The sequence below is a fragment of the Myotis yumanensis genome, unplaced genomic scaffold, assembly GCF_028538775.1.
Source record: "Myotis yumanensis isolate MYYU_CA2020_CCGP unplaced genomic scaffold, mMyoYum1.0.hap1 SCAF_3, whole genome shotgun sequence".
In the NCBI taxonomy this organism is placed as follows: Eukaryota; Metazoa; Chordata; class Mammalia; order Chiroptera; family Vespertilionidae; genus Myotis; species Myotis yumanensis.
In genome coordinates, this window is record NW_027223754.1 from 2,750,924 (window position 1) to 2,777,243 (window position 26,320).

General features: G+C 45.2%; 1 protein-coding gene across 3 annotated transcripts in view; it reads left to right on the forward strand.

The window, feature by feature from the left end:
* Window positions 1-26,113, forward strand: part of WDR17 (WD repeat domain 17) — an 84,908-nt gene extending 58,795 nt beyond the window's left edge. For 2 of the 3 annotated variants that reach the window (XM_070408121.1, XM_070408119.1), the window contains 13 exons: window positions 3,955-4,019; window positions 6,523-6,655; window positions 7,452-7,543; window positions 8,560-8,659; window positions 9,828-9,967; window positions 14,452-14,563; window positions 17,664-17,805; window positions 18,096-18,198; window positions 19,323-19,424; window positions 20,220-20,318; window positions 20,619-20,802; window positions 21,698-21,864; window positions 24,735-26,113. In XM_070408121.1, the coding sequence (XP_070264222.1) occupies window positions 3,955-4,019; window positions 6,523-6,655; window positions 7,452-7,543; window positions 8,560-8,659; window positions 9,828-9,967; window positions 14,452-14,563; window positions 17,664-17,805; window positions 18,096-18,198; window positions 19,323-19,424; window positions 20,220-20,318; window positions 20,619-20,802; window positions 21,698-21,817 (1,392 nt within the window). In that variant the 3' untranslated portion in view covers window positions 21,818-21,864; window positions 24,735-26,113. Of the gene's footprint in view, window positions 1-3,954; window positions 4,020-6,522; window positions 6,656-7,451; window positions 7,544-8,559; window positions 8,660-9,827; window positions 9,968-14,451; window positions 14,564-17,663; window positions 17,806-18,095; window positions 18,199-19,322; window positions 19,425-20,219; window positions 20,319-20,618; window positions 20,803-21,697; window positions 21,865-24,650; window positions 24,703-24,734 lie in introns of those variants that run through there. The other variant, XM_070408120.1, reaches the window with a different exon arrangement.
* Window positions 26,114-26,320: the final 207 nt, after the last annotated feature.

Consider the following 26,320-nt stretch of genomic DNA (forward strand, 5'->3'; position numbering starts at 1 on the left):
TCCTTACAGATCGCTTATTCCTGCAAGGCTAGTACTATGAGGTTAGAGCAGCGGTTCTCAGCCTGTGGGTCGCGACCCCTTTGGGGGTCAAACGACCCTTTCACAGGGGTCGCCTAAGACCATTGGAAAACACATATATAATTACATATTGTTTTTGTGATTAATCACTATGCTTTAATTATGTCCAATTTGTAACAATGAAATTGGGGGTCACCACAACATAAGGAACTATATTAAAGGGTCACGGCATTAGGAAGGTTGAGAACCACTGGGATAGAGAAACATTTAATCTTTTCACTTACATGACCTGTTTTTATTGAAAGAGCTTGATGACATTAATTTAATCTACATTTCAACTTCTTTTTTCCATTTCTTCCTACTATAGTATAGTTAAATTTCCCTTTAAAACATATTTAGATTCCCTTTCTTAGGTAACATGATTATAAGTTATATAATATTTAAAATTACCTGATTAAATTTTAACATTAATTGTAGGCTAATTACCAATTTTATAGCCTTAATTGCAGCAGAGCTCTGTTTTGAAAAGCCTTCATTAAAACGAAGTTTTGCACCCTGTCTGGTGGCTCCGTTGGTTGGAGTACCATCCCGTACACGGGAAAGGTCATGAGTTAGATTCCCAGTCAAGGCACATACCTAGGTTGTTGTGCACGTGCCTCAGAGGCAACTGATCGATGTTTCTCTCTCACATTGATGTTTCTCTTCCTCTCCCTCCCTCTCTCTCTAAAAATCAATTTAAAAAACATATCCTTGGGTGAGGATTAAAAAATGTCTTAAATAAAATGAAGTTTTGATTTATGTAGTGATCTTTCAGAATATTTCCCCCTCACTCCCCTTCCAGACTTGAATGTAAACTCCATATTTTTTTTCTTTTTATTGATTTCAGAGAGGAAGGGAGAGGGAGAGAGAGAGAGGTAAAAACATCAATGATGAGAAAGCCTCATTGAAAGGCTGCCTCCTGCACACCCCTATTGGAGATCAAGCCTGCAACCCGGGCATGTGCCCTTGATCGGAATTGAACCTGGGACCCTTCAGTCCGCAGGCCGACACTCTATCCGCTGAGCCAAACCATCCAGGGCTGAACTCCATATTTTTAAATCACAGTCACAGTCAGCCTTGGTTGAGCAATGAGCTTCTTTATTAATAGCCTAATATTTCAAATATGAAGACTGGTGTTACCAGTTGTAAAGGAAGAATTTACAATAAATATAATTTATAAAAATGAGTAAGGAAAGAATAGAAATAAATATATTTGTTAAACATAACGGTGAAATTAAATTTCAGTACAAATTATTTTGAACGTAGAACATAGAATACCACAGAAAAATTACTCTGGTGTTGTGTTGGATGATGAGTTAATATATTTTTCAAACTAAAAACTTTAGTTACTATCCCTCCCCCACCATCACCTTCTTTCTCTCTTCCTCCCCCTCTTCCTAGCTCTTGTCTCTCTGTATAATACTAGTTTGGGATTTTCCCTGCTAAACAATACAATTTACATATCATTTCATTTTAAAACTAGAGGCCTGATGCACAAAATTCGTGCAAGGGGCTTGGCCCTCCCAACTGCAGCAGCTTGCCTTGTCCCTCACAGCCCTGGCTTCATCTGGAAGGTCATCCGGAAGGACATCTGGAAGGTCATTTGGCTGTTTGGTCTAATTAGCATATTAAGCTTTTATTATTATAGACATTAATTATTAACATTAATTGTAGGCTAATTACCAATTTTATAGCCTTAATTGCAGCAGAGCTCTGTTAAGCTTTTATTATTATTAAAAATTTGTGCACTCGGGGGGGAGGGGGGGCCCTCAGCCCGGCCTGTGCCCTCTTGCAGTCTGGGACCCCTCGGGAGATAACGACCTGCTGGCCTAGGCCTGCTCCCGGGTGGCAGAGGGCAGGCCCAATCCCTAGGTGCAGCCCCTGGTCGGGCTCAGAGCAGGGCCAATTGGGGAGTTGGGGCGCCGCCCCCTGTCATGCACAGAGCAGGGCGGATCGGGAGGTTGTGATGCCACCCTCAGTCACGCTCAGGGTAGGGCCGATTGGGGGGTTGGGGCACCGCCCCCTGTCACACACAGAGCAGGGCCAATCAGGGGGTTGGGGCGCTGCCCCCTGTCACTCACAGAGCAGGGCCCATCATGGGGGTTGGGGCTCTGTACCCTGTCACACACAGAGCAGGACCGATCAGGGGTTTGGGGAGCTCCCCCCTGTCACGCACAGAGCAGGGCTGATCAGGGGGTTGAGGAGCTCCCCCTTGTCACTCACAGAGTAGGGCTGATAGGAGAGTGGGGCACCGCACCCTGTCACACTCAGGGCAGGGCCGATGGGGAGGTTATGGCTCTACCCCGTCACACACAGAGCAGGGCCCGTGGGGGGGGGGTGGTGGTTGGGGCGCCACCACTGTCACACTCAGGGCAGGGCCGATCAGGGGGTTGGGGAGCTCCCCCCTATCAGACACAGAGCAGGCTGATCAGGGGGTTGGGGCACCTTCCCCTGTCACGAACAGAGCAGGGCGGATAGGGAGGTTGTGGCCCCGCCCCCTGTCACACACAGAGCCGCAGGGCGATCAGGGGGATTGGTCGCTGCCCCCCTCATGCTGATCCCGGTGCCGGGAGGCCTCGCTGCTCCGCTGATCCCGGTGCTGGGAGGCATATTACCCTTTTACTATATAGGATAGAGGCCTGGTGCACGGGTGGGGGCCGGCTGGTTTGCCCTGAAGGGTGTCCTGGATCAGAGTGGGGGTCCCGCTTAGGTGCCTGGCCAGCCTGGGTGAGGGGCTGATGGCTGTTTGCAGCTGGTCACACCCCCTTCAGGGTGGGGGTCTCCACTGGGGTGCCTGGCCAGTCTGGGTGAGGGCTGAGGGCTGTTTTCATGCTGGCGGGTGACTGAAGCTCCCAACCGCTTCTTTTTTTCTTTTCTTTTTTATTCTGGGCCAGCTTTAGCTCTGAGGCTTGGCTACAGCTCTGAGGCCTCAGCTGCTGAAAGCAGGTATCTGGTTTGTTTGGGTTCTATAATCGAAACACTGTTTCAACTCCAGCTCTGAGATCCCAGGTGGCTGAAAGCAGGTTTCTGGGGTTTTGTTTAGCTTCTGTATTTGTAACAATGTTTCAAACTGCAAGCTCAGAGGCCGGCAGCAGCAGGCGGGGAACGTTGGCTTCCTCCGTCACTGAAGCAAGCAAGCCTCATGTTTGCTTCAAGCTGCCTGGCTTCCGGCCGCCATCTTGGCTGGCAGTTAATTTGCATATCGCCCTGATTAGCCAATGGGAAGGGTAGTGGAGGTATGGCTAATCACCATGTTTCTCTTTTATTAGATAGGACTAGAGGCCTGATGCATGAAAATCATGCAAGAGTAGACCTTCCTTTCCCTGGCTGCCGGCACCAGCTTCCCTCTGGCACCCGGGACCCGGGCTTCCCTCGCAGCCTGCTTCATTGGGAACGTGGTCCGGAAGGACGTCTGGAGGGATGTCTGGTCTAATTAGCACATTAGGCTTTTATTATTTAGGATATAGTAATATTTATACTCTGTGGGATGAATGAGATAGAATAGAAAAGTAATCCTGGAAATGCTCACACTCTAAATACACTCTAAAGCCGAAACCGGTTTGGCTCAGTGGATAGAGTGTCGGCCTGTGGACCGAAGGGTCCCAGGTTCGATTCCGGTCAAGGGCATGTACCTGGGTTGCGGGCACATCCCCAGTAGGAGATGTGCAGGAGGCAGCTGATCGATGTTTCTCTCTCATCGATGTTTCTAACTCTCTATCTCTCTCCCTTCCTCTCTGTAAAAAATCAATAAAATATATAAAAAAATAAATAAACAAATAAAAATAAATACACCCTAAAATCTTGTTTCATAAATCTGAGTTCATTAAAGAACAAGTCTGCTGGGCGTGAGACTGTGCGTCAGAACGCTGTGTTTCTGCTCTCCTCCCTCTGCTGCAGTGGGACAAAGCCTTGTCCGTGGCACCAGGCGTCTCGGTGAAGTACTGGAGGAAGTTAACGCAGAGGTAAGGCCGTCTATATCCCAGGGCCCTTCCAAATATGTTAGCGTAGGAACAACAGGTGAAGAGGATGCCAGCTTTTGAGATTTATACTTTACGTTCTTTTAAATAATAACTGAATTTCATGTCTTCTGACACAATAAACTAATTGGTTACAAGTCATTTTGCTGCTCTTATGTTTGACCTGACATCTGATAAAGTAATTGGAAGGCCAATTTCCCATGTCAGTGGATGAAATGACAGGTCCATAAACATGCTCCCTGGTGACTGTGTTGCTATTGAAAGGTAAGTGGTGAGATTTTCTGACGGTTCCCAGATGTTTGTGGAATACTTCCTCTGTAATCTCAGAAACTCTCTCAGCAGACACTCATCCCTGCCTTTTCCTCTCCAGGGATCTTAGGGAGGAGCAGGTGGTCAAGGAGAGAGTCAACACCAAGCAAGCTTGACTAGGTGTCCTTGCTTACGAATGTCATAAACAAGATTTCTTTCTAAGATGTATTCGCTTTCTAGGGCTGCCATAACAACGCACCACAAGCGAGTTGGTTTGGAACAACAGAAATGTATTCTGTCCCAGTTCCGGAGCCAGAGGTCTGATATCAGGTCATTGGCAGGGGTGGTTCCTGCGGAGGGCTCTGAGAAAGAGTCAGATCCACGCCTCCTCCCAGCACCTGGTGGTGGCCAGCAGTCCTTGGCTTGCAGACACATCACTCCAACCTCTGCCTGTCTTCACATGGCATTGTTCTTGTGTGTCCCTGTGCCAAAATGCCCCTCTTTTTATAAGGACATGACTCATATCATACTTAGGGTCTGTCTTCACCCCTGACCCACTATAACCCTATCGTAATTAATTACATTGACACCCTATTTCCAAATAAGGTAACGTTCACAGATACCATGGGTCAGAATGTCAACATATCTTTTTGGGGGACACATTTTAACTTACAACATAAGACTATTCTTCATTCATTCATTCATTCATTCGTTCAACAAATATTTATTTAGTGCTTATTATGTGTTAATCACTGAGCTAGGCCTATAGAATACTGTTTAATGAGTATTTACTTTATATCTAGCATTAAAAATAAAAACTTTTCATTTTTATTTCATGGTACATGATTTGTAATAAAATTGAATTGCACCTCACATTTACCAATAAAAATCAATCAGTGAAGCCTGGAGCACCACGGGAGTAACGCATTGGCCATGGAGGCAGGGTCCCCAGCACCTGCTTTCCCAGCTGTGAGCTTAGCAGCAGGCAGCCCCGCCCTCCGCTGGAAGCTCCCTCCCCTAAGCTCCAAGATCCAAGGAATTCTCGGGTCCTCCCTACGGTCCTGAGTGCTACTCCTCCCACTCAAGCCTTAGGAGGTCAAGTTAGCTGAGGACGTTTATTCCTCAAAACAGTTTTGTCTTAACCTCAGCAAAAGCTCTTTTTCATTGATCTTTGAAAACTGACACCCGATTTTCCCTGCGCCATGGTTCACATGGTGGCCGGGAAATGATCCCTCTCCCCAAAGCTCCCAAGTCTACATTCTATAGACCCGGCCATTGAGCTTGATTGGCGGTCTCTTCCTAGTTCCGAATGCCAAGGGGGAGAATACTGTCTCTAATCAGCTGTAACAAGGGAGTCAGGGTCACGTGGTATCAAGAGAGCTGTTGGGAGGAACCCCAGTGACCCTGTACATTGGGGATGGTGGAAGGTGGGCTGGAAAAACAACATAAAATGCATCTACTGCCCCTGCTCAAAGATTGGCCATTGAAATGCAATGTAGTGCAAATGCCAACGCAAATTAGATAAACCAGATTCGTGCTCAACAAAGCAGGTTAAACACTAAGAGTGGAAGGAACTAGCTGGCCTTTGGGAAAGTACCTGGGACGACGGTAGGGAAAGAGAAGCAGAGACAGACAGACGTGGATACAATAGAGACAGAGAGACCCACAGGTACCCTTCGTAATCTTCGGCGTCAGGATCCCCCACCCCCTTCACCTGTCTGGAACATTCCTGGGTCACTTACAATACCCCACCTTTCATTATCAATATTTATGTTCTTGCATCAGTCTTTTTAATGATTTTTAAGCAAGTGGCATTTAGAAGCTCTCTATTCATCATTGTGTTCACAGTACCATTTAAAATTCTCTTTAACAAAGCAGACACCCACACATTTGTTAATCCAGTCGAGAGCAGATCTGCCATGGTGCTGTATCTAGTCTATCTAGTTGACCTTCAGAAAAATATATCGCTCGTGCAAATAGATAAGCTGCACTAATTTTAAGACCTGCCTGGTCAGTACATTTAAAATATGTAGTGGTCTAAGGGAAGAAATATCTATTATTTCTGAAAGTTTTTGTCTTCTATGATTTGATCATAACATCTGTCTTTTTAAAAAAGTGATATGCAAAAAAGCTTTTATGAAATCTGCCTCCAAGTTTAGATATTTCAGAAAAGCTCAGTCCACCCGAGAGCCTTGGAATGACTGTGTTGTAAAAAGAGAAATTATTCTCATTTCATTAGGCGAGCCGACCAGCTAATCCAGGAAGATAAGGACGACGCCATCCCATACTGCATTGCCACTGGGGATGTGAGAAAACTGGTCCACTTTTTTATGGCCCGGGGTCAGCTTACAGAAGCTCTGCTTGTGGCCCAGGTACAGGTGCAGAGTCACGCTGCGCACGTTGGAGAGCGGGTGTGGAAGGGGGAGGGTCCTGTTGACTGATGGCCGTCTTCACAGAGTCAGGGAAGGCCAGGGTTTGTGCCGTGGTCACACTGACCTCGTTTTAGGTCCTCACATACTCTGAACTCGGAGCCTTTGTTCGCTGCTGAACGTTACATGAGCTCGACCAGCTTTTCCTGGTAACCGAGCACTGAAGCTTCATGTTCATACAATGGAGTTCACCTGTTTTTTGTTTTTGTTTTTTTTTTTCAAATTCTAAGGTGGCTCCAAATTATGGTATAAATTTCAAACATGACTTAGATATCCTTTGTTCAAAATACTAGTCTGAAATGTGTCACTTACCAACAGTGAGCTAAAGATTAGTTCAAGTAACGGTGTGTGCCCTAGCTGGTCGTGAGAGCATCGGCCCTGGGACTGAGGGTCATGGGTTCCATTCTGGTCAAGGGCACAGGACGCGGTTGCAGGCTGGACCCCTGGCCCCAGCCGGGGTGGGTGAGGGAAGCAACCAATCTATGTGCCTCTCTCACATTAATGTTTCTCTCTCTCTCTCTCCCCCGTCTCCCTCCCCCCCTCTAAAAATCAATGGGCAAAAAATATCCTTGGATGAGAATTAACACACACAAAAAAAAGGAATAGTGCGGTGAAGGCCTGGGGAGGAGTAGGGAGTGAGAGGAGGGGGTCAGTGGGGGAAAGAAGGGAACATGGTAATACTTTTAACAATAAAGATTAATTTTTAAAGAGAGTGATGAAAGTTTTCGTTCCATCCCAGGCTGCGTGTGAGGGAAACATGCAAACCTGCCACATCTCTACCCCCGACGGAGCCTCCGATCCTGAGGACGCCCGTGGGGAGGACTTCACTGGGTGAGCGCAACGCTGTGTTTGGGGTTGATATTTTTCTATGGCTGGTTTCCCTCTCGCGTATTTCAGGGCCCCGTAGCCCGTCTTCCTTTGCACACAGGACGTGGCTGGCTCAGGTCCCCCTGCATTTCCCACCAGGATCCAGGTCTGTGGCAGCGACCCCAGGTGCACAGGGACAAGCCAGCCATGTGGGCGCGGCCTAGACGCCCTTTAGCTTCCAGGAAGGCAAACGGGTTTCAGTGTGGAGACTGCAAGGCCAGCACCTGAGTCCTAAGGCTGAGGCAGCCCGTGGGGAAGGGCTGTGTGGGGCCACGATGCTCCCTGTGCAGTCAGTGCGGACCGGCCCGGTGACATTGCTCATCACCCGTGGCCCCAGGGTTAGTGTCTGGAGTAGCATTTCAGCCTCTTGCAAAGAAGAAATCCCAGGAGTTACATTTGCAAAGGAAAGGGGACTAGAGTTCTCCAGCGTCTTTCCCTTTTCCAAATCTAGTCGCCCACCTTCCCGGCCTCTCGGCTCCTGTTTCGCCCTAGAACATAGGACACTGGAACGATTAGGACACTGACCGGGTAAAAAGCGTCATAAAATGTTGGGCAGTGATGTGTTGGGACCAGCGTTTCCTCCTGGTCTTGGCCGCCCTCTGCCAGCCCACTCCTGCCTCTTGCAGACCTAGCAGGCACACTTCCCATGGCCCGTCACCACCCAAACCTTGGAAAGGTAGGGCTCCGCCTGCAGCTCTCCACAGGTTAACTGCCCCCTGCCGCCGAGTCTCAGCTCATTCCACGAGGGGTGGCAAGCTTTGAAAATCAGGCCTTTTCCTGACATTAGGGGGACTCACCAGCTCATCTGCTAAGAAAGATTGCTGTCCTGACTTCCCCCAAGTCCGGCTTCTACCTAAGTCCCGGGGGTCCAGTTAGGTCCCTTCGATCCGCTCACCAGCCTGTGATAGGGCATCAGCTCCCTTCCTGGGGCGCCTGCTGATCTAGAATGTCCCCCTCTTCTCCCCTCCTCTTCTCCCGAGGCTCCTGCACGCGGCGAGCGCGCAGCTGGCGGAGTGGCACTTCCAGGGCGGCCGGGCAGTGCGGGCCGCCTGCTGCCACCTGGCCGTGGACGATGTGCAGGTACAGTGGGGGGAGGGGGCATGTGAGGGGAAGGGCGGGTGTCTGAGGGACAGCAGGCTGACTCCTGAGTCATACCCGGGTCTGCATGCTTTCCCAGCCGAGGGGCACACTGCGCAGGCCCTGGGACCTGTCCTTCCGTTTTAAATTGCTATCACAAGGGCCTCTTGTGACGAGCTGGCTCCAAGTATCTCGTGGGTGAAGCAGGAGGAGGTAAAGGGAAGTCGCTGCACTTGCACTCCACTCCTGACGTTCGAAAGATCTTATTTTACTTCAGTATGTTCTTCGCCAGTTATACTCTTAGGGTGTTTCCCACGGGACCCACTAATGCAATCAGGGAAATCCTAAGTAAGGATGCGGACTGGGGGCTCCTGGCTCCTAGAACACTGCCTTCCCGGGAGCCAGACTGGGGGCTCCTGGCTCCTAGAACACTGCCTTCCCGGGAGCCAGACTGGGGGCTCCTGGCTCCTAGAACACTGCCTTCCCGGGAGCCAGACTGGGGGCTCCTGGCTCCTAGAACACTGCCTTCCCGGGAGCCAGACTGGGGGCTCCTGGCTCCTAGAACACTGCCTTCCCGGGATAATTGATACTCATCGGACACTACTTAGGAAGCTTTTAAGAACGGACACTTTTGCCCTGCCAGGTGGCTCAGTGGTTGAGCATTGACCTGTGAACCAGGAGGTCACGGTTCGATCCCCAGTCAGGGCTCACGCCTGGGTTGAGGGCTTGATCCCCAGTGTGGGGTGTGCAGGAGGCAGCTGATCAGTGATTCTCTCTCATCATTGATGTTTCTCTCTCTCTCTCCCTCTCCCTTCCTTTCTGAAATCAATAAAAATACGTTTAAAAAATAATTTACCGTTTTTTCTGATAGAAACTGAAGGACATATGAGGGCATTGCAGAGAGACTGTTGTTAATTACAAAAATATGAGCAAGCGCTCCAAATCCTTAAAGTCTAACCTTAGAGAGTACTTCCTGTGTGTCCCTTTATCAGCTTTTCCGCTTGAAATTGCAGTCACCCCTCCGTCCTGTGTAGAAATAGTGCAGCAGGATTTTATCAGAATGCCTGAGTGTTGGCTAATGCACCCCGGTCTGCTTCCTGAGCTTGGCGGGAGCGGTGCCCGTGCCCCGCGAGCGTCTCTGACCCTGAGGACATTGTTTCTCCCTGGCAAGCTGGCCATGGCATCCCTGCTCCGCGGGAACGAGCTGGAGTTGGCGGTCTGCGTGGGCACGGTCTTGGGCGAGTCGGCAGCCCCAGCCACCCACTACGCCCTGGAATTGTTGGCCAGAAAATGCATGATGATCCCAATGTGGTAAGAGCTCCTAAATGCAAAGAATTGTATGGTGATGGAATGCATCTTTTCAGTCTTGCAAGACTCATTTGATCATGTGTTGGGAGTATACAGGGTGTCCTGTTTTTTTCTTATTATCAGAAGCTAACATATAGTTGATACCTAAACTAGACAAGGACAGTATAAAACGAAAAACTGCCAGAGAATCTCACTCATGAACATGGAAGCAAAAGTCTGGAACCAAATACTTAGCTAGCCAAAGTCAGGCCTATATAAAAAGGATCAAGGGTAACTTGCCTTTATACCAGAGAAATAAAGTTGGATAACTTTAGAAATACAATTAATATAATTTACCACTTTAATGGAATAAAATAGAAAAATCATATTATTGTCAGAAAGATACAGCAAGTCATTTGATAGCAGTCAGTATTGGTATATAATAGTATTATTAAAATCTCTTAAACTAGGAATAAAAAGAAATGTACTTAATCTGGTAATGAATACTTATAAAAACCTACCACAGACATTCTTTGTATTGGCCAAATATCAGAAAGCACCTTTTTCGAGAGCAGGGTCTCCTTTTTTAATAAAAGGTAAGATTGTGAGAGGAAAGGGGGGTGTGAGAATGACGTAACGGTTGTGTAATGAAATCTACCGTGGCCCATCCTGAAGTAGCCCAGCTGTAATTCCATAGAACTCCCAGCCCATAAAGCATCAGGAGACAGTAATGTGTGCATCTTAAGCTTATCAGGACCACACCTTCCCACATGTCAAATTCTGCATCCCTGCTCCTCCTTGTCAGATCCTGTGTCTTGGTCTAAGGTTTGGGAAATAAGGTCACGTTTCCAATGGAGAGTAATAACTAAGGTGGTTTACCGGGGACTTGGCACAGGCCATTGCCCCGAACTCGGCAACGCTTTCAGGGACAGACCCTGGGAAGTGGCGGGGGCGACCTGGGCCTCCCGGTCCGGTGGGTTCCCACTCACCTCTGCAGAGCCCTGTCCTCAGGGCCGACCGCCCTTCATTAGGGAGGGACTTTAGGAAAGATTCGGGGGATGCTGTCACTCAGAAGGTCTGTGTTGAGTAAAGATGGTTTTAGACTTTAATCTTCTCTCTCACCAAGTTACTTAGCACCTCGAGACTTTTTGGATAAGCTTGTTTACTAGGACTATGGCCTCTCCCCGCTGTACACCCCTTGCACACACGCCACTCTTAAGATGAGCTCTCATATTCACCTCAGGCCTCAGTGCGCAGTCAGAGCCAGGATTCAAGGCCACATGAACAGTCTCCAAAGCGTGCACTCTTACCTAGGGTCTCAGTCAGTTACAGCTGCTGTAACAAACACACCGGCAGCTCGTAGACAACAGAAATGCATGTCTCATGGTTCTGGAAGCTGAGACCTTCAAGATCCAGGCACTTGCGGATTAGGTGTCCATGGAGCCGGCCTCCTGGTTAACAGTTGGCATCTTCCACTGTGTCCCATGGGGAGGGGGGCTCTCTGTGGCCTTGTCTACGAGGGCACCAGCCCTGTTCATGCCAGCTCTGCCCTCCTGACCTGAGCACCTTCCAAGGCCTGACCTCCAAGTACCATCTCCTGGAGGGTTTGGTTTCCACGCGTGAGTTTGGGGGCACACACATGCAGACTGCAGCAGCCATCACACAATTCCGCCCCCTGTGGGGGCTGACTCAGGCAACACTGTCCACTCTCCTTTCCGCCCGCACGTGGGAGCTCTAGAGTGAGCCGGGCATCTCAGAGCTGTTCTTTGTGACCCATATGGCGCGGGGGTAGGAGAGCCTCTTCCCCGACCAGCACGCTGTGGTGTTCCCCCCCCACCATCTGAGTATGCAATGCTGCCCCTTTGAGAGACCCAGGTCTCCCTCGGTCGAGAACTGCAGTGGTCAGTCACCTCGTCGCCATGGCTTCCCTCAGACCCATCCCAAAGCATGAGGCCTGTTCTGAGAGGTGACTGCCTCCATGTACAGTCAGCACACAATCTAAGGAAATGTGGTTTGTGTGTGTGTGTGTGTTTATGTGAAAGAAAAAAAAAAAGGCAAACAGGAATAGATACTGAATTTAAAAGAGTTTTTAAAATCTTTCAGCTGACTATATATCTTAGGTGCTTTTAATATAAAGCAAACGTCTGTTTCCCTGTAACTCCCCCAGGAGTTCTTCCTTTATATACCCATCGATACGTAGATATGTGTGCCGAAAACCAGGGCACAGTTCAAATTCCGAAATAGATGATGCTGATCGGTTATTCGCGGGGGAAGGGAGATCTGTAAGTCCAATGGCTAGTAGAGCTCCACAAATTTTAAAGAAAAATTAAGGTAGCAGCATAGTTTCAGTAGAATGTGTGTAACTTCATGAACCAAGAATCCTTCACATGTCTGTGTTTGCTGGTTAAAGTTCGCTGCTGGTTGGTTCTCATTGCCTGTCTATGGTATTCATATCCAGAATTGTTTTCCTTTTAGCTTTCCATCTGATGAATACAGGTATCATCTACTTTTATAAAAACTGCTTAATTAAATATTTATATTCTATATTATTGGGACACCAACTCTGTAGTAAGAAATTATCATTAACTGTTTTCACTTTGTCTTCAGAATCCCAATTTATTTCCACAATTTATAGCATAGAAAACCTAAACACAGAGGAATGACGAAAGTTCCTGTAACCTAGGCACAAAGCACTTGTGATTTTATACTTAGAGGTGTGTAATAAGTGAACTGTGGCTCTCTACAATATAAAATAATAGCGAATTCAGCTAAGCAAATGGAAGAGCCTGTTCTGATAGTGAAATTTAAGAGGTTAGATCATTTGTTTGGTCCATATCATTACTTGTAATATGGTTTGCTAAATTTTCAGTAAGTAGTGATTTCACCTAACAAGTGAATAAAATTAGATAGCATTGCTGTAAATTTTAATGTATCAGAATATAATTCAATACAGGTTTTTGTCTGTAGTTGATAGAAGTTTGAGTAGAATTTTAGGGTGGCAATTTTATACATTATAAAAGCAAGTAATTTCTATATTCTCGTGGACATTATTGAAAACTGCTATTAACTGTTAGTGTCAGAAAACATAAAGTCATTCATAATTTTAGCAAGAACAGATGAGTTACTCTAATTTGGAAATTGTTAACACATTCAAAGATTTACCTTTGCAATGATAATAGAAAATGAGACACAACAAATTATCTCTATTGTTCTATGCTCACTATATTCTTGATTAAATATCTCTTAATGTTTTTAAAAATAGCTCATTCACATTAATGGCCGATCTAGATTTCCCTGAAGGCTTCGCCCAGAGGTGAAGGAGGGTCTGTCTCAGTCCACAGCACATCCTTCATAATTCACACTTGAAGTATCACCTCTTCTGAAGTCATGCTGAATGTTTATCAGTTTCTTGAAAGCTGAATAATAACATCTCAAACTATGAAAATTAGTGTTTTCTCAGTTACGATGCATGCAACCAAAAACTCTCCATCTAGTGATTTTAGAAAAGAATTTTATAAAAAATACTTTTTCATTTTTTAAAATATATTTTTATTGATTTCAGAGAGAGGGAGGGAGAAGGAGAGGGAGATAGAAATATCAATGATGAAAGAGAATCATTGATCGGCTGCCTCCTGCACACCCCCTACTGTGGATCAAGCCACAACCTGTGCATGTGCCCTGACCAGGAATCAAACCATGACCTCCTGGTTCATAGGTCAGTGCTCAACCACTGAGCCACACCAGCTGGGCAAAAAAAGTATTTTTAATGTAAAGCTGCTGTACATGCAACTTCTTACACACCTTAGTTTTAAGAGATTTATTCCATTGATCGCATCTCTAAAAATATAAATGAGAAAATTGCATTTGTGTGTGACATCCACCTAATGTTTAACAGATAGGCAGGATGCACAGCTTCCAAACATAACTTACGTGCTCTAATGAGTGACACCCTGTCCGTGGCTGGCGAGCATTCACTTCACAGTCTGTAATTCATTCCAAAGCACAGATCTAATTCAACTCAGTGTGATTAGGCAATTGTATGGTGACAGAATCAATTGTGAACATGTGAAGACTCCATTTAGAGCTTTAAAAACTATTTAGAGCCTGGCCGGTGCTGCTCAGTGGTTGAGCGTTGACCCTTGAACCAGGAGGTCAGGGTTTGATTCCCAGGTCAGGGCACATGCCTGGGTGGCAGGCTCGATCCACAGCAGGGGGCGTGCAGGAGGCAGCCGATCCATGACTCTCCCGCTTTCCCTTCCTCTCTGTGAAATCAATAAGAACATATTTTTAAAAAGAACTATTTAGGAATCTCATCACACATTTTTCCTCCACGCCCTTTGGTTCCTGGAATCTGTGCCGAGGAGCGGCATGGTTAAGCGGGAGGTTGGTGCTGTTGTGAAGCTAGGACAGCGTGGGAAGTATCCTGAGCCTCCTTCCTCGGACTTAGTTCTCGTGTTGTGTGTGGAGTTTTGTTTTCATGGGCGTTTCCCCTTTTGTTATGTGACCAGGAATTTGGCAGCCGATCTGCTCCTGATGATTCCAGATAATGAACTTCAGCTGGTGAAGCTCTGTGCCTTCTACCCAGGCTGCGAGGAGGAGATGAGCGATCTCCGTGAGAAGGTAGTTGGGGACGCAGCACCGTGACTTAACTCATTTCAGGTTCAGGGCTTGAGACACAAACAGAGAAGCAAAGATATGGTCTCCCTGCGGCCCTTGTGTATATACAACAAAGACGATCCTAAGAAGTAACTGTTACTGAGCTTCTGCCCTGTGCTTGGAACTCTTCTAAATGTTCACATGTATTTGTATTTTACTCTGTCCTCACGAAACCCTGAAAAGCAGGGGATGTTGTTCCTATTGCATAAAGAAAGCGAACACAGAGGAGGGAAGGAAGCTGTTGCCTAAGTGAGTGAATGGCGGGCAAGACCACCAGCCTCAATGCCTGCCCCCAGCCCCAGCCCTCCCACTGCTCCGCACTGCCCCCTACTGCTCCCCACTGCTCCCCACTGATCCCCTTTGCACTCAAGGAGCATGGATGCCAACTTTTAAAAGTAGACAGTTTAAGGCCTTTAAAAGAATTGATAACGTATAATGAAATCTGCACGCATTTTTCTTAAGCGCTTTAAAAGAATGCTCCTTTGCAGAATATAGGAATTTATGTACCGAGATTATATATAAAACAACCCAAGTGTTCCACAATAGGGAGGTTATATGTTTATATAGCTTGTAGGACATTTCTGTATGTTAGTGCTACTAATGCATTAAAAAGATCTTGAAGTTCTGTTTTTATTGACATCAGTCAGCTGTAAAAGTGAAAGCAGATTATGACACTACACACATGCCATGTGATTTTCATTCTGAAAATGATTGCACAGCCTATTTAAGGAGATAGTTCTTTTGAGAAAAAGATAAAAGTAAAAAATTTTCTCATCTTCAACTCTAAAAATAACGAAGATTTTTTACTTATATGAACCTTGATGTTCCCCCCAGTGTGAGTGGCCCTACTCATTCGATAATGGGTACTTTCTGAGTATTGTGTTAATATAGATAAACCAAGTGTGTGTTTGTGTGTGTGTGTGTCTGTGTGAGAGTGTGTGAATGTGTGTGTTTGTGAGAGTATGAGTGTGTTTGTGAGTGTGAGAGTGTATATGTGTATTTGTATGTGTGTGTATGTGTGTGAGTGTGAGTGTGATATCAGAGAAAATGCTTGTGAAAAGATAAATGTTGAGAGTTACCAATGGGTTGTGAGCTGAGTGACTTTGACTTCCTTATACGCTTTGTCTTCCCTGACTCGCTTTATAAATGAGCTGTGCTTTGCTCATAAACATAACAAATGAAAACTATTTTCTGTGGAAATCGATGCACATGGAAGGAAGACAGATGCTGTTTTCGGTTGTGTGTCTTACTGCACACGGGCATGTCCCTGGCCCAGGAGGCTTAGGGAGATTAGCACCTGACTGAGATCACAGCTGTTAAAGATGGGGCCAGAGGGGCGGGAAGGTCTCCACCAAGTCTTTCACCGCACGCACGTTCTAGAGAACATAATTACTGTCTCGTCAGACTCCATTAATAACACTTCAGAAAGGCTAGTTAGAATGTGTGAAGAAGCGACTAGCTGGACAACTTCACAAGTAGTACAGACAATTATATATTCAAATATTATGTTACACAACTTGCAGAACTTTAAGATTCAACAAGAATGACAGGGATGATCACCTTACTCCTCTTGTCCTATCCTATTTGAGTGAGAAATTTAAATGGGGACCACTGTTTTTACCAGTTAACTGCCACGCGTCCAAAACGGAAACCATCCCCTTTTCTTCCATATGCGCTGGAATATTTACAAATTTAAGTTACCATGATCTTCTTTACAAACCCAGAGACGTCACCAGCAAGTCTGATTTTAAAATTGGGCGACCAGAGTTGATATGCGAGGTTTGCGGCTATAGACGCGGGTGGCGTGTGGGGCAGGTCCGCCTCCTGCATCTGTAGACGCTGATGGCGTCCAAGGGGTTCATCCCCTCTGCTCTTCGAGCGTTTCTCAAAGTGAAGAAGCCTTTTTTTAATCTAGCCAGGCACAGTACCATGCACATAGGAGTTGCTCAATAAATAACTGTTGCTTAGTGAGTAGAGATAGGAAACAATAGGAGATGTCATACACATGAGAGCTCCTGTATTGTAGTTTGTGGTGATTTTTCTGAGAGGTTGAGTGATCTGTAATGTTAAATATACCTAATTTTTAAACAACAGAAACTATTGAGTAAATGCATTAGTAAGTAAGTGAATTGAATAAACTTACTTTTTGGTCACTTAAGGGGATATAAGAGAAAAGTGAGGGGAAGAGGGTGGCAGGTCCCCCAGGAGAAGAGACAGGTGACCTCACGGGGGTGAGGCACACTTTCCGGAGTCGTAACGCAAACCATTTCTTGCTGTGGCAGCTCATTGCAGTGGTGGCCAGAGTGGTGGGAGCCAGAGCATCAAACTGTCTATCAGTGTCACTCAGAAACTAACCAACACAATTCAGCAATTTAACTGAACCAACCATGGACATTATTGGAATTTGATCCAGGAGATAACATAATTCCTGCCTTGTTATGGAAGCAGAACTCACCTGCAGGAGGAATAGACTCGGTTTTAACCGGATTTTTAAAAATGGAGACCATGGGAGTACTGCTTCTCATGCCGCAGTGATGACATTCCATGGGCTCCAACCCCACACAGTGTAGGATTTCCGGACGGCAAAGCTAAAACTTGCAGAGTTTGTACAATTATTGAAATGAAGCTGCTTTGTCTCAGAGGCCACATGAAATTAATGTATTGTGTACAGGACATGGAAGAGTGTGCCATGTAGTTCTTTATAATGGTCAGCATATTTGTTCTAAAATAACTAATCTCAGCATTTTTTCCTAAGTCACGGCTGCAGGCACTAGTTCCAATATCACAACCAAGGCAATTCACTTCCCCCTCTTTTATTAGGTATTGGGTGATAAAAACCACTGACTCTTAGGTAACATCCTATTTATTATTATTAATGATTATCACTATTATTATTACAACTTCAAGATAGCTTCATAAATGTATCTCAGTACAAGTTATTTTATGCACATCTATTTTGAGCAACTTCCATAAGGAATAAATATGAAGCTTATTTAGTACTTATACTGTTACTTTTATCTCTGCACATTTTGGTGATGTTGTCCTCAACCCGATCATTTTCTAGTGCAAGCTGCCCACCGTAGAAGAATGTATGCAGTTGGCGGAGACAGCGCATGCAGGTGGCAATGTGTTTGAAGCTGTAAAGTATTACTTGTTAAGTCAAGAACCTGAAAAAGCCCTTCCTGTTGGTGTTGACTTCGTCAAAGGTGAGTGTTTAGTTGGTAGAGACATTTGAAATCTGCTCATTTATCTCATATTTTCATTTATACTGCTAAAAAGCTTTCACATCAAGCACTAGCCACCCTACCTTGAGAAAGGAAAGACACTGCTGACCATATGGGGTGGGGCCTGAGAGAGGTGGGTGGGTGAATGAATACCTGTGGTCTGATCCCAGGGACAGATAGGATTCACCAGAAGGGAGCTGACCACATGGGTTCAACAGTGGGGAAAATGACCGCTGCTACTTAGAGACTCTTCATTTCGTTCTGTTTGCCAGAACACATCAGTAGTTCCGATTGGACTTTGGACACCATTTACCCCGTTCTTGACCTGCTGAGTTACATTCAGACGGAAAAGTTACTCCTGCCCACGTGTACCGAGTGAGTACCTTTCCCCAGAACCCATCACCCCAGCCACGTGGTGTTTCACGGGGGCTCTGCAAGTTTTGGTGTTTAGATCAGGAACTAAGATTGTCTTGGGCAGGTAGGAGGACATGTCGAAAAAATTATGTTTTTATCTGTTGTCATCCTAAGAAAAAGTGCAGAGGTCAGTTTGAACCAGGAATCATAAATCTTAGTGGGCTCCTTGACTAATAGCGTTTGTATGTTTATATAGGTATGTACACACATATACACACATACACACCAGGTTCAAATGGGGCTGATTTAAAGCTTTTTGGTGGTTTTGGACCTCACAGTCCTGAGAAACTGGTGGTCTTACCTGTTAACCCCCCATGTGTGCAAAGCATGCTGGGTTGGGGACGAAGTGAAAGCGCTAGGACGTCAAAGGTAGATGCCGCCCCCAGAAACAAGTGTCATTCAAGGCAGGGGTGGGGAACCGTCTCTGCTGAGGGCCAGTTGGATATTCATAACATCATTCTTGGGCCACACAAAATTATCAGCTTAAAAACTAGCCTGCTCTATGTGGTCAAACATTTCATTAGCTCACCCCTCATGCCTTGGCAGGGCCAGACCGAACGATTTCACGGGCCTTACACGGCCCTCGGGCCAGAGGTCCCCCGCCCCTGGTTCAAGGTCACTGTTCCATGTGGCTGAGGTCCCGAGACTGTGGGTAATCTGTGATGGAGGCCTTGGGCCCCTTTTGCTTGATGCCCGTGTGGGAAGGTGAAGCCGTGTCTGCACACGTGGCAGATCCTAGGCAGGAAGGTGGTGGGTGAGAGTCCGTGTGACAGGGATTCCTACTCTGACCCAGCAGCTCCCGAGGGAGCGAGCGCATGAAGAAGCTGCGGAGCAACCGAGAAAAACAAGAAGGCGAGAGTGAGATAACGTAGAAGATCGGTGTTTTGAGCCCGAATTTGTCATAGCACAACGCCTGTCTGAGTTGCCTGATGAAGGCAGCATCCTTGAGTTCAGAGAATGTTCTAAACAGAGTTTGCTGTCAATGTCACCCATTAAAACAGAGAGACACAAGTACAGTAACTACAGATGAGAATGATGCTCTAGACTTCAATGGGATTCTTAAACCGAACCATCTTCCCCCGCAGAGCGCGGAACGAGCTGCTCATACTGAGTGGCTATGCGGGCGCGCTGCTGGCCGCCAGGAGACAGTACGCGAGCATCGTCCCCGCGCTCTATGAGTACACGAGGTAAGGGCACCCCTGCTGCCGGGAGAGGAGGGGGTTCTTCACTGAGCGGTGTCCCCAGTACTGCCCCACACGTCCTTATCCGCTCAGCCTGCGCTGTGTCATCCTCAAGGACGGGTGGGTCCTGTGTCGCCGGGCCCTGCCTCTTGGCCCAGCTCTGTCGTAGAGAACGCAGCCGCATCCCGTCCTCCCTGCCAGCTGACTGCTCTCCCGCTTGCTTTCTTACTCCCAACATTCATGTTAGTGCAGACACACACTGCCCTGCAGTAGCCGTGCGTGGCCATCCGTCAGCAGAGCTTGGCTTCTCGAACCGTCCTCCATACATTATGCAGCTCATGTATCCGTCCCTCCCTCCTCAGACTGTCACCCAGCCCACAGCTGTGGACCATCTATGACTCGCCAGCACTTACAGCAAGGGTCCTCAAACTACGGCCCGCGGGCCACATGCAAATACAAATATTGTATTTGTTCCTGTTTCGTTTTTTTACTTCAAAATAAGATATGTGCAGTGTGCATAGGAATTTGTTCGTAGTTTTTTTTAAACTATAGTCCGGCCCTCCAACGGTCTGAAGGACAGTGAACTGGCCCCCTGTTTAAAATGTTTGAGGACCCCTGACTTACAGGCTAACTACACAGTGAGCAGGCACACACACACACACATACACGCACACACACACACTCAGGTATACACAAGAATTTTTGAACAATAGCTGTGAAATCTACAATTGCAGCTGTTTATTTGCTTTTCTGGTGTCTTAGGCTTAGATGCCAGCTGTTCATTTCTTTCTCACGTTGCAGCCAGCTGTTGAAACGTCGGGAGGTGTCCGTGCCTTTGACCATCGAGCGCCTCTCTGAGGAGCTGGAGGCGTGGAGAGCCTGCACGCAGCCCGTCCACCCGTGAGTGACTCTGACAAAGAACAGGAATGCTTAGTGTCGTCCACAGGCGTTCAGAGTGCGGATTGTCGTCATTCGCGCGAGCACAAGAAGGACTCTTGGTTTGCTTAGCAGATATTCAGTAATAATTTACAATGCTGCCCTTTTTCTAAGTCCTTCATGTTTACTGTAAATTGCGTCTAAAGTTGATTTGGCATCCTCTATGAAGGGGGGCTGAAAAGCCATCGGGACTGTTTCTAGTCTAAGCCTTAATGATTCCGTGATTTTACAAAAATGCAAATGCAATGTGTGTTGACAACACAGATCATCAGAGGACTCTCCCTACACACCCGCTTCCGAGTCACAGAGAAGGGTGTACGCAGCCCTGCTCCGGAGACTGCAGGCCGAGCCGCTCAGAGGGATGGTGGGGCCGGACTATGTGACGGGGTCCCACCTTCCCAGCCATTCGGACGCTCGCATCTCTTGTCTCACGGGGTTAAAAATCCAGGTACTGTCTAACGGGGCTGCGAATTTCATGCATCGGGCCTCCAGTCTACAAATAATTTGTTGACAAGCTGTATTAATTGAAATCATGCTCAGAAACCTGGTAACTTTAGAACATAAATAAGCAAGGTTTTGTGTTTTGAAAATCGTGCTTTTCCTTCTAAGAGCTGAGCAGTACAGATTAAAAGGGGTTTTTTTGTTTGTTGTTATTTTTTTGCATTTAGTTCTTCAGAACTGCCCTTGACATATGGACTAACTGATATAACTAAATTATAGATCTGCTGGCAAATCACACGTTTGGCACGATTTTAATTACACACACACACACACACACACACAGCAGGTTCAGAGGTTCTGGCTTGAATAACTTCCTAGCTGTATAATTAAACAGTAAAGTACATTTAAGGCTATGATGAGGCATATATGCCTTTATAAAATGTTAACTTTGTAGTATTTAACAGATTAACATTACCTGTTATCTCTGTTAACACTGCTGTATTTAAAGATCTCAAATTATGAAACTAAGTCCTATTTTGAAAGACATCAGGATATATATATATATATATATATATATATAACATTAAGATGTTTTAAAATGTTTTTATAGTTGTAGCAGTTCAAAAAACTAATTTTTCTCATATTTTTTTAAGATTTGTATTGAATTTATTGGGGTGACCTTGGTTAATACAATGATATAGGTTCCAGGTATACAATGTTTAATACATCACTGTATATTGTATTGTGGGTTCGCCACCCAAAGTGAAGTCTATATCTTTTTAATTTCCTGTGGGCACCGTGCAAACATCACCCATGGATTTTCTACTGGAGGGATTGTCTCTGTTTAAAAACATGTTGTGAATTTTTACTCCTCTTCTTCCCTCAACTCTTGCCGTGTGCAGGGCCCCGTGTACCTCCTTGAAGATGGGAAATCCGCCATCTCCCTGAACGATGCTCTGATGTGGGCCAAGGTGAACCCCTTCTCACCTTTAGGGACTGGCATTCGCCTCAACCCGTTCTGATGGAAGGCTGTTCTCCGGCTTCATTGTGTCTTGAAGACCTTTTATTGGTTAGTATTAACCTCTGTTGCCCATGAGCTGAAGGTTGGGAGGAGGAGAGGGGGAAGTAGGGAATAACAGTCGATTTTATTCATTAAGTTCAAAAAATAAAATATTTATATACTTTTGAGAAAAAATAGGTGTCTCCTTTATAAAATTGAATAGCCATATTTGGGGGAAAGGAAATATTTGAGCTATAAAGGACTGAGTGAATCATCGAAAAGAGCACATAAGACTTTCACAAAGTGCAGAAGGAACCCAGGTATTTATTGTTGAGACAAGAAAGGGTACGACCCCTAGGACAGCGCTTGGTGTACAGTACAGTCCTACTGAACATTCGAAGGACCTGGGTTCCGGGCATCGATGCGGAAGGTATGTGGGCTGAGCGTCCGCTCACAGACACATACCTTGTCTTCTATTTCATGTATCATAAACCACTGATTTTAGCTCATCTTTAATAAAAGTTTACAGTTATAAGTTTAATATATATCAACAAATAGATACACAATCAAAATACTTCATTAATCCTCATCCAAGGATATTTTTTAAATTGATTTTTTTAAAGAGAGGGGAAGGGAGAGAGAAAGAAAAACATCGATGTAGGAGAAGCATACATCCGTTGCCACCCTTATACCCCCACCCCCACCCCCCAACTGGGGATCAAACCCACAACCTAGGTCTGTCCCCTGACCCGGAATCGGACCTGCAATCTTTTGGTGTTCAGAACGGACGATGCTCCAACTAGCTGAGCCACGTGGAGAGAACATTACCAACGTTTCTATCTGAAATTCAAATGTCCAATTATAAAGGAATCGGTTCTATCAGCATGAAAACAACTGGGGGGTGAAAACCAAAATGCAGTGGCATATGTATGAGAATTTGCATTTTATGGTAATTGAGTTTTAAAAGAGACCGGGTATGTATAGATATTAATTTTCATTAATGCACGTAATAGTGACATAATCTCTAATCGATTTATATTGACTGTAACTGAATTTATTTGATGAAATTTAGTTTGAAGTAAATTTCCTGTAAGTAGGATATTAAAAGTTTGGATATATTATGTAAATTCAGGTTTTTAAAATATTAATTAAAAGAGTAAAGCTACAAAGAAGAAAAGCCTGAGGCATGGCCATAAGTATCTCAGTTGTTCTTAAATTCTGACTTTGAAATTTATGAAATTAATGCATTTCAGCAAGAACAGTACTTTTATACTCGAGTCGTGCAGAATTTATAATATAGATGTTTTTGTCTAATAATCGTGGTTATTATCTTTAAACTTGTTGCATTTAAGATATTTTAACATTTTTCTTAAACAGCTTTTTAAAACAGAAAACAATATATAATATATACCTATCTATCACATTGATCACTTCTAACTCCTCATTAAATTTCATTTTATTAAAAAAATTAATATTATAAACGAGAATGTATGCAACTCAGAGAGGCAGTGGGTAATATAAAGTGTATTGAGTATTTTTTAACCCTTGGTGATAAATGTAACTCAGAATTGTTTATTAATTGGCATATGTGTACTAGAATTGCCTTACTTCAAAATGAGTCTAAGTCAGTGGTTCTCAACCTTCTGGCCCTTTAAATACAGTTCCTCATATTGTGACCCAACCATAAAATTATTTTCGTTGCTACTTCATAACTGTAATGTTGCTACTGTTATGAATCATAATGTAAATATCTGATATGCAGGATGGTCTTAGGTGACCCCTGTGAAAGGGTCGTTCAACCGCCAAAGGGGTCTCGACCCACAGGTTGAGAACCGATGGTCTAAGTCCTACCATATTCCTCTTTATTTTGTTTTAAATAAAGAAGCTTATCTTTTGTGCTTTAATTCCTTCAAAAGCCATCATTGAGTTTAAGTTATACATATATGAATAATCACATTTTGTATTTTAATGAATGCAGGAAAATCATATTTTTATGTATAAAGTATGAAAAAAATCATGTAGCACATGAAGACAGTGGAGAGTAACCCAGGTTCTGTCTGAAATCTAAACTGGGCTTATTCAAGTGCAATTCTGTTATGCTTTGACAACTACAATGTTCTATACCTTAATGTTAATTTTAACTATGAATTCTTTGCAGAATTAATAATGTCATTTGACTATGTCAATCTGTATATATTGTACCTTAATATGAAAAAAAGTAATTTTTAAAATTATAAAAGCATTTTCCATGGTTAGATTTCATATGCATGAAAATCCAATAAATAATATGAGCTTATTTTACTATTTGAAGATGTCCATAGTGTGGACAAATAATTTTGCAGGTTTAAACCTGCCTTTATGAAGGAAGTCTCATAAGACAGTGAATTTTAAAAGGACTGGGAAAAATTTTTCTCTCTAACATTACCAGGTGTTTCACAAAATTGCAATATCAAAATGATTACATGTTGTGAAAACCTCTGATTTTTATGTCAGTCAATTAATGAAACATACATATATTTCCACAAGACCATTCAGATGTGCTCAGGAACATGGTCGAATTAGCAATGACTGTATTTTGTTGTCCCTATGGTAGGAAAAATGACATTTTTTGGTCTTCAAAGGTATTCTGAATGTAGTATACGCGTCACACATTATTTGTAAAATCCTGTATTTCCTATTTAGTGCACTCGTAACACGGAAGTTATGTTTATAGTGCACTCCTAGTGAGTGCTTATTGTACCGTATCTTTGAAACATTTATACGTAAATAAATTGAAAAACACTTTCATGCTGCATTGAAGCAGCGTGTGACTGTGCATGTAGTTGTCTAGATTTGTGTGTATGTATGTATTCCAGGTCCCCCCAGGGAAAGCCAGATGTGACATGGTTAGCTGGTAGGATGAGCACCAGTCTTGTCCCTAACGCTCCACTACTTCCCAGGGCACTGCAGGTGTGAAGGGTTGAGCTGTCCATCAGAGATTACCCTCCCGGGAGGAAGCCTACAAAAGTCACTCCATGGACCTTCAGAGGGAAGACCCTCCACTCGCAGGGAACAATGACTATGGAAACCGCCACGTGAGCAGGAGAGAGCAGCTGGGTCTTCCATGGCCCTGAGGAGCATGCTGCCACTTGATGGACAGGACCTGTTCCTGAGGCGGCCTAGTTCCCGGGAAAGTCCTTCCTTCCTTCCTTCCTCCCTCCCTTCCTTCCTTCCTTCCTTCTGTCCATCCAAGAGCCTCTGAGCCAATGGCCTTCCTAAGACGTGCCCCAGCGTTGGCGTCTGGGCACACTCATCCTGGAGGTTCTTACAGTTCCCCGCTCTGCTCTGACTGTACCCGCTGCCCTCATTCACTCACTCACTCACTCACTCTCGGGGATGAAGCCTGAAGCCTGGGGACCATTTCCTATCTCTCCCAGCCCTCCTTCCTCCCGCAGGGTCCTAGGGACCAGCCACTGGCCACGGGGGATGGGCTTTTCCAGGAGGTTGAACGCAGTGTCAAGAGGAGAGAGCAGTGTGTTTGACTGTTTATCCCGACCCAGGCCTTTTCTCAGGATCTTCAGCTGACTTCTTCCTAACACCCTTCCTTGGGGATCGGCAATGGATGGGTTAGCGATGATCCCCACCAGCTTGGACTTAGATGTGTCCTGTTAGAACCCAAGGCAGCAAGTAGGGAACCGAGAGCTGGTTAGGACGTGCATTTGGACTGAATCCTTTACCACAGATAAAACCAGATTCTAAACACCCTCCTAAGAAGTCATCTCTTTCATTGGGGCTGGCTTTAACTTCTTTTACTAAATATGCTCTCCCCCAAAATGTAAAATCAAACAAGGAAGTCTCCGGAGGTAGAAATTCTAATAAAACTGTGTAAGCCTTCCACACTGCAGGAAAAGTGACCGAGGCTAGCTGGAAACTGACCCACACATGGTGGGACTTACCACTGTCATCTGGGGAGCCAAAGGGACTGTGAATGGGGTGGCGTCTCACAGGAGTGGTTCCAGTTGAAGGAAATGTCCCCAATACGAACATAAAATTTCCAAAAGATGGAAGAGAACCCGCCTTTCAGGATGTCAGCTGCTATGGTTTCCCTTCAGTAAGGGTGTGGGGGATGGCAGCAGCCCGTGGGCATATTTAGATGGAAGAAATGGGTCCCTAAACCCCAGGCCAGTTTCTAAGTGAAGCATTTCCCTTCTCCACAGCTCGGTCTCAAGGAAGGACGCCAGTTTGTAAGAAACGTTAACGGCTATTTATGGACCTGGGCAAGATGGTCTATGGGCCAGTGTACAAGGATCATCGTTCAGAATAAATGTTTTTATTTATAGATGTGATGTGTAAATAAACACTGTCAGGCTGCCTAGTAACTCTTTTCATTTCTAATGAGGAAAATATTACAGGGTACAGTCACCATTCCTACCGGCTCTCTGGGGAAGACCTGTTGCTGGTCGAGGTAAGTTGTGTTTAACTGCACCTTTACGGTGACCTGGGCTCATTCTGCGCTAATTAATTTGGCTTTGTGTTTTCCACGGGA